This window comes from Salmo salar, chromosome ssa17 (assembly GCF_905237065.1).
Source record: "Salmo salar chromosome ssa17, Ssal_v3.1, whole genome shotgun sequence".
NCBI lineage: Eukaryota > Metazoa > Chordata > Actinopteri > Salmoniformes > Salmonidae > Salmo > Salmo salar.
In genome coordinates this window covers 65010758-65025540 of record NC_059458.1, presented here as the reverse complement: position 1 = coordinate 65025540, position 14783 = coordinate 65010758, and the positions used below count along the sequence as shown (strand labels likewise).

The following is a 14783-nucleotide window of genomic DNA, read 5'->3' as shown; positions in this document are numbered from 1 at the left end:
CTCCATGGATGGAAGGCTCATGGCAGTTCTTGAAAATAAGGGTGGCTATATTGGTCACTGAATATTTTTGAAAGGCCAAAAATTTTATATAATTGTCATTTTGTGTTACTTATCTGTTACACTTACTCTAAAAATTGAGAATCAACAAGTGAGTTGAGAGAAATTATTTTTGTAATTTAGTTGCCTAATAATTCTGCACACTTATATATTTCCCTGAGAAAGACAAAACTCACTTTTCCTTTGTTAAACATTCAGGTTTGAGGTTCAATAACATTTTGGATTGAATGAGAGCATTGTGTTTGTTCAACAATAACATTAATCCCGAGGAATACAATTTGCCTAACAATTGTGCACGCAGTGTACAGTGCCTTCAGAAAGTATTCATACCCCTTGACTTATTCCACATTTTATTGTTTTACAGCCTGAATTAAAAAAGTATTACCTTACCTTCAAATATCATGTTAAACACTATTATTGCGCACAGAATGAGTCCATGCAACTTATTATGTGACTTGTTAAGCACATTTTTACTCCTGAACTTATTTAGGCATGCCATAAAAAAGGGGTTGAATACTATTTGACTTAAGACATTTCAGCTTTTCAATTGTAATTAATTTGTTAAAAAAATATATATACACTACCGTTCAAAAGTTTGGGGTCACTTAGAAATATCTGTGTTTTTGAAATATATATATTTTTTTGTCCATTAAAATAACATCAAATTGATCAGAAATACAGTGTAGACATTGTTAATGTTGTAAATAACTATTGTAGCTGGAAATGCCAGATTTTTAATGGAATATCTACATAGGCATACAGAGGCCTATTATCAGCAATCATCACTCCTGTGTTCCAATGGCACGTTGTGTTAGCTAATCCAAGTTTATTATTTTAAAAGGCTAATTGATCATTAGAAAACCCTTTTGCAATTATGTTAGCACATCTGAAAACTGTTGTTCTGATTAAAGAAGCAATAAAACTGTCCTTCTTTAGACTAGTTGAGTATCTGGAGCATCAGCATTTGTGGGTTCGATTACAGGCTCAAAATGGCCAGAAACAAAGAACTTTCTTCTGAAACTCATCAGTCTATTCTTGTTTTGAGAAATTAAGGCTATTCCATGTGAGAAATTGCCAAGAAACTGAAGATCTCGTACAATGCTGTGTACAACTGGCTCTAACCAGAATAGAAAGAGGAGTGGGCGGCCCCGGTGCACAACTGAGCAAGAGGACAAGTACATTAGAATTACATTAGAGTGTCTAGTTTGAGAAACAGACGCCTCACAAGTCCTCAACTGGCAGCTTCATTAAATAGTACCTGCAAAACACCAGTCTCAACGTCAACAGTGAAGAGGCGACTCTGGGATGCTGGCCTTCTAGGTAAAGTTGTAAAGAAAAAGCCATATCTCAGACTGGCCAATAAAAAGAAAAGATTAAGATGGGCAAAAGAACGCAGACACTGGACAGAGGAAGATTGGAAAAAAGTGTGATGGACGGATGAATCTAAGTTTGAGGTGTTGAGGTGAACATTCTTGAGATGCAGAAAAAAATAAAAAGAAGCTGGAGGAGTGCTTGACGCCATCTGTCAAGCATGGTGGAGGCAATGTGATGGTCTGGGGGTGCTTTGGTGCTGGTAAAGTGGGAGATTTGTACAAGGTAAATGGATCTTGAAGAAGGAAGGCTATCACTCCATTTTGCAACGCCATGCCATACCCTGTGGATGGCACTTAATTGGAGTTAATTTCCTCCTACAACAGGTCAATGACCCAAAGCACAGCTCCAAACTATGCAAGAACTATTTAGGGAAGAAGCAGTCAGCTGGTATTCTGTCTATAATGGAGTGGCCAGCACAGTCACCAGATCTCAACCCTATTGAGCTGTTGTGGGAGCAACTTGACCATATGGTACGTAAGAAGTGCCCATCAAGCCAATCCAATTTGTGGGAGGTGCTTAAGCCATTTTGCCACAACTTTGGAAGCATGCTTGGGGACATTGTCCATTTGGAAGACCCATTTGTGACCAAGCTTTAACTTCTTGACTGATGTCTTGAGATGTTGCTTCAATATATCCACATCATTTTCCTACCTCATGATGCAATCTATTTTGTGAAGTGCACCAGTCCCTCCTGCAGCAAAGCACCCCCACAACATGATTTCTGCCACCCCTGTGCTTCACGGTTGGGATGGTGTTCTTCGGCTTGCAAGCCTCCCCTTTTTCCTCCAAACATAACGATGGTCATTATGGCTAAACAGTTCTATTTTTGTTTCATCAGACCAGAGGACATTTCTCCAAAAAGTACGATCTTTGTCCCCATGTGCAGTTGCAAACCGTAGTCTGGCTTTTTTATGATGGTTTCTCGGAGTGGTTGAAAACAAGTTTGAATGACTTCAACCTAAGTGTATGTAAACTTCCGACTTCAACTGTATATACACTACCGTTCAAATATCATTCCACTTTGAAGTTATGGGGTTTTGTGTGTAGGCCAGAGACCCCCAAAAAATCTCAATTTAATCAATTTTAAATTCAGGCTGCAATACAACCAAATGTGGAAAAAGTCAAGGGGTGCGAATACTTTCTGAGGACACTCTATCTGTTTCATAATTATTATTATGTTTTTTTATAAGATATTGTGCATTTTACCAAAATTTCCACAAAATTCTCATTATCGTAACAGTCAAAAAAGTAATAAACCAATACATTTCTAATATTTTGTTCACATTTCTCGCCAAATGAAAAAATCTGAGTTAAACATAACACTGAAAATAAATTAAATTATAAAATAATTATAAAATGATGTCAGACTTTTCCAATTTGAGTGTTTTAGCGGTTTGGTAATGAGAAGGTCAAGTGAGGTAAAGTGGGTGATTGAGAATAAGAACCTCATTCTGAAGGCATTTGAATGAATCAATTAATTTAACCTCAGCTACTCCTCTGAATTATTCATCATAGGTTAAAAAAACGAAATATGATAGTTTAATGTAAACGTCAACTTGTATTACATTTTTGATTTTTGGACAAACTACAGCAACATATTTTGTGTTTTATTCAAATAAGATTGGTTTTTCTAAAGTAAAATTGTATACAATTTTGGACCCGAGAATTTAGTCTGGATGCATTTCGGTTAATGAGAATTTGGTATGAAAATGTACAAAATTCTTTCGAAAATTAAAAATGGATTTAAAATATACACTTTGCCAAAAGCTATACATCTTAGTCCTTAGAATGATAAAGTTAGTTGATTTTTGCAGATACATCATGGTTTTGTAACTGAATTTGCCACAAATATGTTTAAAACTGGTTTCATTATAATCACCCAGTTGCTGTTTTGTTCGGTGATTTAATTAAATTTAAAATCAGTGCGAGGTTACAATCGCTGCGCTCTGGAACGCACACTAGGACTAGGGACTGGGACCTGCCCAGTTTGTTTTGACGTCTCCTGGAGAAAGGAAGTGGCTTGTAGCAGTTGACATTCGTAGTACGTTTGAGCGGCCGGACGTGGTTGAGTTGTTCCGCGGAAGCAACAACAGCAATGAAAACGAATTTGTAGCCACGCTATGTTGCACTGGCCTGTCGCAGGAAAGCCTTTATTGAATATATCACCAAATGTGTTGCAAGTGAATGTAGCAGACTAGGAAGTAGGAACGTGGGCCTGAAGAAAATGCCGTCCTCCTGGCTAATGTACATATTTTTATATGTCTTGGTCTGTGATGGAGTTGTAGCACAACTGGAAAGTAAGTCGTGCTTTTAATCTTTTAAAATAAAATTGCCATTTGATTAACTTGTATAACTTTTAGATTACATCAAGGTTGATGGCTAAAAGCCAATCATACTCTAGCAAGCGTCTTATTGTTTTATATGAAGAAGATATATACGCCTTCTTTGAATCAGAGATATCAACTCCACTAACTTAATGAATTGTTAACCATTCCTATGTTGGGAGATGTTACCTATTGTTGCAGTTAGTCTTCACATTGAGGTTGGAGAATCTGAACCACTCTCAAATTCATAGATGAAACTATGGATGCACGGGCTGATAGTCCATGACATGAACTAACGTTAACTAGTTGTATTTTGAAATGGCATTGTTTGTTTACAAAGACTCAATTATGAACAAAAACATACAATGGAGTAAAACATCCTTATTGATTGGGTTATGATGAGGTGAAGACAGTTGTACTAGTTGCTTGAAAAGGGGAAGCAGAACAGTATTCAATATGTCTTCAACAGTAAAATAGTTATGTGGAATTAGTCTGGCATTTCAAAGTAGGCTATTATTGTTCATGGTAAAAACAGTTTTATCTTGCCCTCAATTTCATACCCAGGTTGTAAAGGCTATGTAAACGCTACACTAAACAGGATAAAATGCTGATTGTATACACCCACTCTTGCCATGCCAGTATACACAGCATTCAAAAATATATATTTCTCTCATGGAATCTAATTCCTTTACTACTACATATAATTGAAATGTAGGGCTAATTACACTGCAAGTGAAATGGTTGCTAGTGAGGCATCTTGGGATTGGCCCTAGTGAACAGGTTGGATGCCATTGACATGTAATGCTTGTGAAAGCAGCAGGCATTAGGAATTGGCTCTTTAAGTTTTCCCCCCACATCACATGTTAAACGAAAGGAAAAGAACGGTAATGCTTCTTTTTCAGTCTAACCTTGGTATCGGTCACGATGAGAATACAGTATACGCATGCGCAAATTACTCTTGTAACCTGACAAACCATCTTATGTGTTTGAAGATTCAACAGAGAGAGACAAGAGACCGGTGAGAAAGACAGGTGACAATTCAGGAGGTATGGACAGACAGAGAGACCAGAAAAGTAGACAGAAGGCTGCACAACGGAAGGGGAGCAAGAGAGTAGAAAGTGAAAAAAGCCATGTGTAATACACAAGCAGTGAGAACATCCAGTTGCCTATTTGGACATTAGCTAAGCAGTGTCACAACAGTTACAATGCAATAGTTGTGTTGTGTGAGGATCTGGCCTGCCTTGTTTTTGGTATATGTTGTGGATTGAAGGTGTCATTCTCAGATGTACTTACGATAGGCTCACATCCTGGATGATGTTGTCACAACCACAGGGGTAACCACATAGTCACAGCACCCTGTGCGAGATTTGTCAGTGGGACGTCAACGTAAATCAGAATAGCAGAACTGGAAAGACATTCACACTTACGGGTGTGAACCAACTCATAAAATATTTTAGAAAAAGGCTCAGTGCTGTTAGCCTTGTAAGGTGAGGTATTGAAAACAGCGGTGTCAATATTTTTTACCCCTACATTTTTGGGGGAAAAAGTATTACTAGTTAATCTCTTTCTCTGAGCAATTGTATTCGTATAAAATGATGTAATTTCCAAATTTGTTGAGTGTAGAATATACTGTAGCTCAGTTCTTTAATTTTTGATTTTATACAGTCATTTTGGCTCATCTTTATCAACAGTGTCAATCATTTCGGAACCCCACCGTATATAAATGAACCTAGTAACAGGTTGTGGATAGCCAGGGAGGATAATGCTGTAACATATATTTCCTCTCTCAGATCGGGTGGTTTTCCTGTTCAACACCTTTCAGAACGTGAATGTGAATGAGAACGAGACAGTGCAGGCCGTGGTCTCCAGAATCCCCCCTGAAGTGGCCTTTATCACCCTCCAGTTCCATACACAGCACAGCAATGCTACGCTGTCCTACACCAGGGTAAGACACTGGCTCACACACAAACACACATGCTCAAGGTAAAATAGATTTATGTAATAGTCTAATTCAGGTCAGTGTTCATTCATTCAATATGACCTATTAACCTATCAAACACGTACAAACAAACACACACACACACACACACACACACATGATTGGCGCTGATCGGTCCACTGACTTGTGGAGGGAAGTCAGATGATGTGGAACCAGACTGGTTGCTCATCATGGGAGGAAGATGGGGCATGAGGCAAGGGTAAGATGGGTTGACCAATCCTGGCCTTGGTCCCAGAGATCCTAAGGGTTGGGTGAAGAAACAGTCGCCAATCACCCTATCACACACACCGTTTCTAGTAACCCACTTGCGACAGAGTCTTGTGAGATTTGCAGACACTCTGACTGAGTAGAGCTGTGGTCATGTGTTACGCTGGTCACAAGCTCTTTGGTGCTGACGGAAAACGTTGAACGCCTTTCCCTCTTACTACTGAAAACGCTTTGAACTAACTCAAAGTAGTCCTAACTCAAAGTAGTCCTAACTCATGGTGAGAATAGGCTAAAGCAGTTAACATGCTCTGACTGTAGTGAAGTCAACAATGAAAACAGTCCCCAACTGTTAAGGGGAAAATGTACCAAACACAGCATAGACAGTTAATGAGTGTCGTCTGGAAGTGAATATCACTACAAGTCATTCTTTCTCCACTATCAAAACCATCTGGCAGGTATAGCCTACAGCTAGGTGAGAAGAGGTGGTCAGCTGGGCGTCTGTGCACATTTCAGTAGTACTTTACATTACAGCACTGAATAAAGCATTAATAACATGGTGGTAGTATGGTAACTACTACGTTAGAGTTACTCACAATGGAGACATTATTTGCCGGATACGTAGAAAATTGAGAGCAACTGAAAACTTTCAGGCAAATCAGTGCATTGAAATCAACTAAAGATTGACTTTAGAACACAGGTCTTCATGGGATTTCAGGCTTTGGTTTGGTGACTGATTTGGATGGATTAGGGCTGTGTTGTTGACTGACTATTTGAGTGATTTTCTGGTTGTCTGGTTGACTACTTTGGGCAGATGCCAGGGCTGGGTCTCTCTCTAACAGCGGTGGACTCAGGGCTTCTCTCACCCCTGATCCCCGGTCAGACCAAGCTTTCCTGGTTCCTGCTGGCCCCTGATGGGGACTCTGTGGCCGGCACTGGGGTCATCCTCCCCTACACCAGCTCTGGTATGTATGCCCTTCCATCTCCGCATCCCCAAAAAAATCCACCAATTCCTCTACAGTTTTAGGTGGCCTCCCACTATCTGTCAAGGGGCTACAGTATGTTACCTTACATCACATTCCAGGATATTTGACCTCTCACTACTCACCCTCAATCCACCATTGTTTTAACCACTCCATATACCATGTCATAACAATAGCAAGAGGTTCTAGTAGATGTGGAGCCCGTTTCAAACAAACCCCAAAACAAATAGTCGACTGAGGACAAATTTCAAAGCTGTTTTGCCATCCACCAAACTGATTGTATCTGTGTAGAGTAATCTGCACTCTACAACTTCTCCACAGTCACCAGTAGGCCATCTGCATAGACCAATGGTACAAACTCTCAACAGTCTATTACTGCACTGTCAATGGACTTCAAGAAAAAACAGTGACTTTTGATTGGCTGGTTTTAATTACGTGTTTTCTCTCTCTCTGCAGACCCAGTCCCTGGATCTTGTAATCTGGAGTTTGACCTGGACATTGACCCAAATGTGTATCTCCACTACAACCTTTTTGAGACTACTATCCGCTTTGCACCTGCAAATATTGGATATTCAAGGTAACAACACACTAGAGGGTTTATATATGAGCATCTTGGATTTAACCACTTCTGTCTCACTGCAAACAAATGTAAGGCAGGGCACTCTCTGTATATGTTTTGGATTATATGTTTTAAAGTTAACCCTGGTGAAAAGCCAACATTTAGCCAAAGAAATAGTCCTGTGACTGAAAGACAATGCAATCTTATGAGTGCATTATGTGCTGTCCTACATTTGTGTGGCTTTTGTTGTGGTTGAAGCAGAGTAAGACATTTCTTAATGCCAGGGCTCTGACTAGGAATGTGCTTTAGTAGAGAAAAGAGATTTACCCACAAGTGGTGAGGTACAGTGATTGGAACCCAACCTCTTCTGAATTTTTGGATAGGGAAATCATTGATATCTTGTTATGTAAATAAAGAAAATACTTTGTTGCTATTAATCTGGCTATGGTGCGATAATTATCATAAGAGTTGGCAAGACAGCCCAAACAGATCTGGTGACCAGGCTATGGGAAGTGCTGGCTCGCATTACCACGGACCGCAGAGCGGAAACACACACGCTCTTCTGTCAGGGCCAAGCAGACTGCAGAGCGGAAACAAACACGCACAATCTTCCTGTTAAAATTTTACATTGGCCTGTGGTCTGTAGACTGAACTGTATCTAAATTTACCTGGAACAAAAAGAAACTGATATTTTGAAAAGCAGTGATTCAAAAAGCGAAAGACCAGGGAGGTCTGGGGTGGTCTGTGGCAAAACATTTTTGTTGTTGTTGAATGAGACAAAAGTGATGGGGACACTTCTTTTGCGTAGTCTCTAAATTATATATTTTTTTAAAAGAAAGAGACTATGGCCCTTTCTGTTGCATTTTCATATTGCTGTGTTTATTATTATTTGTAACAGCCCTTCTGAGCCATCTTATTTCATTGTGAAAAATATATGTAGAAAAATTGTTAGAAAAAAAATTATTTCGGTTTTTAAAGCTAGAATCCTTAATAGGTGAAAGTGCCATGTCCGTTTAGGATATTACAACAACAAAGAAGTTACTGTAAACAACCACAGTTTTCCTCATCTGACATCACTGCACACGCAGTGATAGAACAGCCAAATATGCAGTGCAATTTGTTTTTACGACGCTGCCAGACTGACTCTTCTCTGTTGTCATCAATAAAACAATAACAAAGGCACTGGGGCGAACAGTGGCACTGTTTCCCCAAATGGGCATTTGTACTTTAAAGCAAACTTTTAGAATCCATTGTGAACTGACCTCTGTTGGCACCTCCTCAGGGGCTCCAATCCGCCCGCCTGTGACACTGAAGTAGGTGAAAACACTCGCTGGCGCCTGAGGTACGACATCTACCAGTACTTCCTGCCTGAGAGCGACCTATCAGAGCAGAGCCTCATCACCAGCATCCAGAGTGTGGCCAATGTGCAGACCATGAGAGAGCATGGGAAAAGGGTGAGTTGATAACAGTGTGAATGTAGTGCAAAATGGACATGTATAAAAATACAGATTGGGATTGTAGACTGTAAACTTGCTGGTTGTGGTGTAATGGTATGCTGAGCTTTTCTCCTTTTTTTCTTCCTGTAGATCATGACACTATCATCCAATGACAAGACAGAGGTAGTGTTTAGCTCCATCCCGGGCCAGGGTATCATCTACTCTGTCATAGTCAGAGACCCAGTGCTTAACACCTCTTCCTCGTATATCCCTGTCCACACCTATGCCTGCAGCTTCTCCTCCACCCTGGATGGCTGTGACACTCTGGGTAAGTGGGACAACCAGCACTGGGCCAAAAGGGTCTTTTTGCAGGGAAACGTCAGTCAATATATGTCTATAATGGAGACATTTCCAAAGATATGAGTATTCCTGTCTGAATTCCCAGGGCCTTATTCAATGAGACTTGTTGTTGAGTGGAACGAGAGCATAATGTCATTCTACACAGAAGACGTTTACTGTACTGCAATCGTTCTGTCTGAGACCTTGAGGGCTATTTCCGTGAAAATCCTATGGAATGCACCTTGAAGGACAGCATGCATTTAAGACCAGGGAAGATCAACACCAGTCCCCTGGGAATATGTTGTCAGCTGATTTCAGCCTCTATTTTCATTAGCAACTGACTTATGAACCCATATGTCAACTCTCGTCAACAGTAACAAACTGTAATGGAGCAATAAGCAATTTCAGAGCAGGAGAAAAAAGACAACCAGTTGACACAGAGTCTGCTGCTCTTGTTAGACCAACAACAAGTTAGACCAACTATGGGGAAAGACAGAATGATTAAAGGTTGATGTACTTTATTTTCTTCTAGGGAAGATATCCACAAGGATCTTCTTCACCATCGCTGGTTTAGCTGGCCTCTTCGTGTGCTTCTTTGGGCACCGCTTTTTCAAATGTGGTGAGTAGGGGGAAACAAGTGTTGACTTACCAAGTTTTCCACTATATCACTGGAAGATAAGTCTGGGAAGTCGAGGGCTTTCCCTCCCTATAGAACACCAGTAATAAATAGCCACTCCCAACTAGCTGTATCCCGGTTATTTATGGTTTGTGAAAGTCCAACTCTCATTTAAAGTTCATGCCAGCCAGCTAATGAAAATATGGGCTGGAGGTTAAAGGTCTTGTTGTAAACTGTTGCTCCCACATAATATGCAAAAAATAATGTGAAAGAAAAATAATAAATACTCTTCGCTGGTCATGTTTTTAGTCCAGTAGCAGGTTTAATCTGGGTCTGGGAAACCAGTCCTAGATGTCATGCTAGAAAATAGAGGAGTGTTTACTGTGTTGCTCTCCCGTATTAAACTTTCCTCCCTTGTTCCCCTCCCCATCTTCCTCCCTCTTAGAGCTATTCTGTATGGGCTTTGGTTTTGCAGCGTTTCTTTTTTTTGTCCTGATCACAAGAACTACAAAACTGGACTATGACAGTAAGTTTAAGTGATTTCAAATGAACATAAGAAGATTGTTGACCTTGTCAGACAGGTTGATAAGGATTTTAATTATGTCGTTTTTTCTATAGTAAACATTGGCTTCAGTTTATTTGGTCATATGCTTGTTCAGTTCTCTCTACTCTCTCTGTAGTTTTTAATTAGTCTCCAAAGCATACAGTATTTTGGAATGAAATTAGCCATACAAACTGGCTTTGGGGCCAGACAAATTGAATTAATCGTCACAGGTCTCTCATAAATGCAAATTAGATAGTCATGCCATATGAATATGATTTTCCCCCAAAATGATCCTATTTTCATTTGGAAGCTCCAGTCGGTGCCTCCTGAAAGCATAGAGTTTTTCTGTGATTCAATCAGGTCAGCTCAGTTGAAAGAAACTCCTGTTGGTCTCCTTAACTGGGAAATGCAATCAGATTAGCCAGTGCTAAGTCAGTACAGTTGTTACAGTATGGAGATAAGTGATGATATGGGACATGTGCCCCACATGCCATCTAAAAGGCCTAGCAAAATATGTCACGTATGCATTTTATGCTTATGTTACAGTTTGTGTATGTTGATTTGGAGAAACCTAGAATGGCTTGCATGGGTGTTAGTGCTCCCCATATGCAAGGTGATGTCAGTGTTGTCATAGAGGATGGAGGTGAGCGTATGAATTCAGAATTACACACTCGAACCCTACTGTGATTTGGTCAGTGGTGGAGCTGATGGATGGGTGCCAGAACTCATCCAGGATGCAATGGGAAACTTCCCCAGTGCACAACACACAGTTCCGTTTGAAACAACACATTTCTGCATAGAACAAACATCTCACTGTAAAAGCACATGTTCCAGTAATTAAGTTGGCGCACGGGTTCCATCATGCTGAAGAGCACATGGTTTAGTGTAAAGACAATTTAAAGAAGGTTAATCTATCTGTAGAGCAGTTGAGTTTAGAATTGATGGAGAAATTCCTGGATTTGCTTTCATTTATTTGGGGTCAGTCTGAGTTGGACCACCTGCCAGAAGCTCAGGTTCTCATTCTTCTATAGCTCTATGAAAAATAAAGATATTTGTCCAACTCCCTCTCCGTCTGACCCTGACAGAAGTGTCTGTGTTTCCTCCCTGCAGTCCGCCTGACGCTGACAGCAGTGATTGGCGTAGTGGGGGGAGTTATCCTGGTGATGAGCTGGTGGCGCTTCGGCTCAGTTATGTCCTGTGTCGTCGTCGTCGGTCTCATGCTGGGGTTCCTCATCTCCTCCATTGTCTTCTTCACGCCTGTCGGTAAAAGAACCAAAAAATACCTACATCAGATTATAATTTATTTGATTTACTAGTTCAAGCAGGATAATGCTCAATCAGATGAATGTTGTATGACACAGAAAGTATTGTAACAACGTTGTAAAAAAATTCTCATCACTTCCTCAGGTGACATACAGGTGTTCCGTTCAAATGTGGTGTTCTGGGTGACGTTCAGCTGCATCGTGGTGGGGGTACCGCTCTTCTTTGTCCGCTGGCCAAGAGAGGTAGGCCCTGATCCCTACCCTTCTGCACGTTCTTTACAGTGGCTGTCCAATTCAACGCCATAGTCCCCTCCCACTTTAAACTCAAGAAGGGCTTAGAACTTTCAAAGATTTGGGAGGACAAATGTGGAAATGGAGCCTCTGGGTAATATTGCTGTGTGGGTGTTGTCTGTCTGCAGGGTAACATCACTACGTGTGGTGTAGCTGGAGCCTATGCTGTGGTGCTGGCTGTGAATGCTTACATATATACCAGCCTATCCTACATCACCCTTAACATTCTCAAACGCTTCCTCAACGACAACTTCAGCAAGGCCTTTACTGATGTGCCTTTCCAGGACATTGGTGAGTAAAATCACTTCAGAGAGTTTTCTTTTATTTAACCTGCAGGCAGGCCATATGTTGTGCACCTGATTTTGACCTTTCAACCTAACATATTTTTGTCCTCTTGGTATTCCAGATTTCATGATGATCACAGTGTGGGTGGTTCTGGGTGTGTCTGGTATCGTGCTACAGCTCTACCGGGAACGCACACGGCCCTTCTTCCCCCCCAGCCCTTACCTCATGTGGCTGCAAGAGCGGGAGCGCCGCAAGACCAACGTTCTGGACCCAAGCCACCACACGTCCTCACTCCCTTCCCGTCTCCTCGCCCGTGCCCGACAGCTGACTGGCAGGAGAGAGTCCGCTGGCGAGCACACACCCCTCCTCCTTTAAACCCACCCACTCAACTTAGACCCATTTTACCCAGCCAGGTAGACAGATTCACCCCACTAGGAGGGTGCTATGGGGCATGGGCTCTCTATCTACGGGGAAGCACCATTGTGTTTGGAGTCTTTCTATTCCAGATTATGGATGTTTTGATTCCATTGATGGTAACAGTCCATTAAGGTATTATTTATATATGCTCGGGGAGGAACTTTGCCACAAAGTGCACACAGAGAATTTTCAAAGCATTATTTTTTAGCATGATTTGTTTCACTTCCTCAGTCTTGTGGTATTTGGCTGCATTTTCTTAGATGGTACTGAGGAAGCTGTTACCACTGCCACTTAATATTGTGCCAAAATAGTTAGGCACCATCTCTCCTAGTACATCACAGTGCCTTTAAACAACTAGGGTTACAGCATACCGGTATGGGCAACATATGTGTTTTAATACCACTGAATAGCACAAGAAACAATTTGGAACAGTAAGATTGAGATGCATCATGCAGCCAGTCATTTTGAGGTGGCTTTGACAGCAACATTTGGTAGGTAGGTAGGTATTCATTTTAGTGTAAAAGTAAGTATACTTTATCTTAATACCACTCAATGAAATTGGAGGGCATATGTCCCCCCAGTTTTAATGGGTATGAAACCACTGTCAGGGAGTTCTGGGTATGCCCATTTTGGCTCCAATGGCTGTAAATTGTTTTTAATGTTTTGTAAACATTTTCATATGCAAACTGTTACTTTTACACCATGTTTTGTAAAACTGTGTATTTAGAGGCCACTCCTTTTTTCTTTGCTTTTTACAAATATGAATAATTCAATTTTTAAGAAATATGAGAGCTGTTATATTGAAATATGCATGTGTTTTGGGGACCCTTTTTGTTAAACATAGTTGTTGAATCAAACACTATTAGTGGTATGGGTGGGAACTTGCAGCCTAAAATGTATCCTCTCTTGATTTCATGGACATGTCTGATAGCACTCTAAAATCATAAACCACAAGTGGTAGGTTTAGCTGGATCCTGAGCACTGATGTTTATAGGAAATGGTGATATAGCCAAGCCCTTCAGTATTTCCTGAAGTGTTAAGCAGTAGCAGGAAGAGCAAATGACAAGAGCCAGAGCCATTGCTCTGTCAGGTGGCCTAACGCTTCATTAAAGTGGGCCTGCTGTTTATGTTCTCTATTGCCAGCTTTCGTTTGGTAAAGCATTTTTGGTGTTTCCCCTATGACGTTTTTTTAGCAGTGGTAGCTGGGTGGGTGCATTGCTAGTATTGTAAGCACAATGTCCTGCCAGCTGTTCCCATAGACCTCCAATCCTTTGAGCCAACGACTATTCCTTTAAAAGCACGCCTTGGCAATTTATTGCAGCAGTGGGCCACCACTGCTAAATGAACCGAGGGGAAACACTGATTTTAAGGGAGTTCAATGTGTGTCTTCTGGGACTTTTCTTTAGGTTCTTTCTCTCTCATTACCCACCCAGTATGTGCTTTGGTATGAAAAGCTGGCTTGAGGCATTAATGATGTGTACAGGAGTTTGCCTGCAGTCACATGACATGGTTTATTAATGCATTCCATGGTTTATTAATGCATTCCATGGTTTATTAATGCATTCCATGACCAATGTCAGTTTTTCCTCCAAATGTTCAGTAATATTGAAGCTTGATTAAGTGGATAATTTAAGAGATTATTTTTCCTCTTGTGGAAAACAACAAGGTATCCTCAGATGCAGTCTAATATCCCACCACTGATTTGTAAATCCTCGCCATTTGCACACGACAGGTTGTTGAATTAAAATTTGATAGAGAATGTATTGATATTTTATGATTATCACCCGACAGGATTCAGATTAGTGTCAAGGATGAAAGACTGAGTTTCTCAGAGTTTCCAAACCAAAACACACAGGGGTGTGAGGCCGACATTGTAAAGTTATAGCCATACTGTTGAAATGCCTCACTAGGAAATGCTTCTATGCACTAAGATTACTAATGATGCTTTCTTAAAGGTTAAGGTTGCCTTTCAGTATTTTTCACTACAGCTCTTAGGTACTTACCTTGTCATGTTTTAAAATGGGCTGTTTGTCTGTGTTTCTGTTTTGTGAGAAATTATTTAATAAATAGTTTTTCCTAAAAATCACTTGTTT

The 14783-nt window shown here is 40.6% G+C and overlaps 1 protein-coding gene across 4 annotated transcripts; it reads left to right on the top strand.

The window, feature by feature from the left end:
• The first annotated feature begins 3421 nt into the window (after window positions 1-3421).
• On the top strand, window positions 3422-14776 carry LOC106576415 (transmembrane 7 superfamily member 3). 4 transcript variants are annotated; one of them, XM_014153571.2, is made up of 13 exons: window positions 3428-3728; window positions 4748-4801; window positions 5546-5700; window positions 6773-6923; window positions 7398-7518; window positions 8783-8954; window positions 9087-9264; window positions 9808-9894; window positions 10337-10417; window positions 11546-11698; window positions 11843-11940; window positions 12117-12279; window positions 12395-14776. In XM_014153571.2, the coding sequence occupies exons 1-13, from the start codon at window positions 3656-3658 to the stop codon at window positions 12646-12648; spliced, it is 1740 nt and encodes a 579-aa protein (XP_014009046.2). In that variant the 5' UTR covers window positions 3428-3655; the 3' UTR covers window positions 12649-14776. The 4 variants fall into 4 exon arrangements, with proteins under 4 accessions (XP_045555930.1, XP_014009046.2, XP_045555931.1 ...); XM_045699974.1 differs by lacking the exon at window positions 4748-4801 and having other exon boundaries at window positions 3422-3728; XM_045699975.1 differs by lacking the exon at window positions 9808-9894.
• Window positions 14777-14783: the final 7 nt, after the last annotated feature.

What these genes read in the sequence shown, in the direction of transcription:
- LOC106576415 (XM_014153571.2), top strand. Translation starts at nt 3,656, where the DNA reads ATGCCGTCCTCCTGGCTAATGTACATATTTTTATATGTCTTGGTCTGT. An exon ending in GACAGGTGACAATTCAGGAG is followed by an intron (nt 4,802 to 5,545) that starts GTATGGACAGAC and finishes TTCCTCTCTCAG; the next exon opens with ATCGGGTGGTTTTCCTGTTC. An exon ending in GGATGGCTGTGACACTCTGG is followed by an intron (nt 9,265 to 9,807) that starts GTAAGTGGGACA and finishes ATTTTCTTCTAG; the next exon opens with GGAAGATATCCACAAGGATC.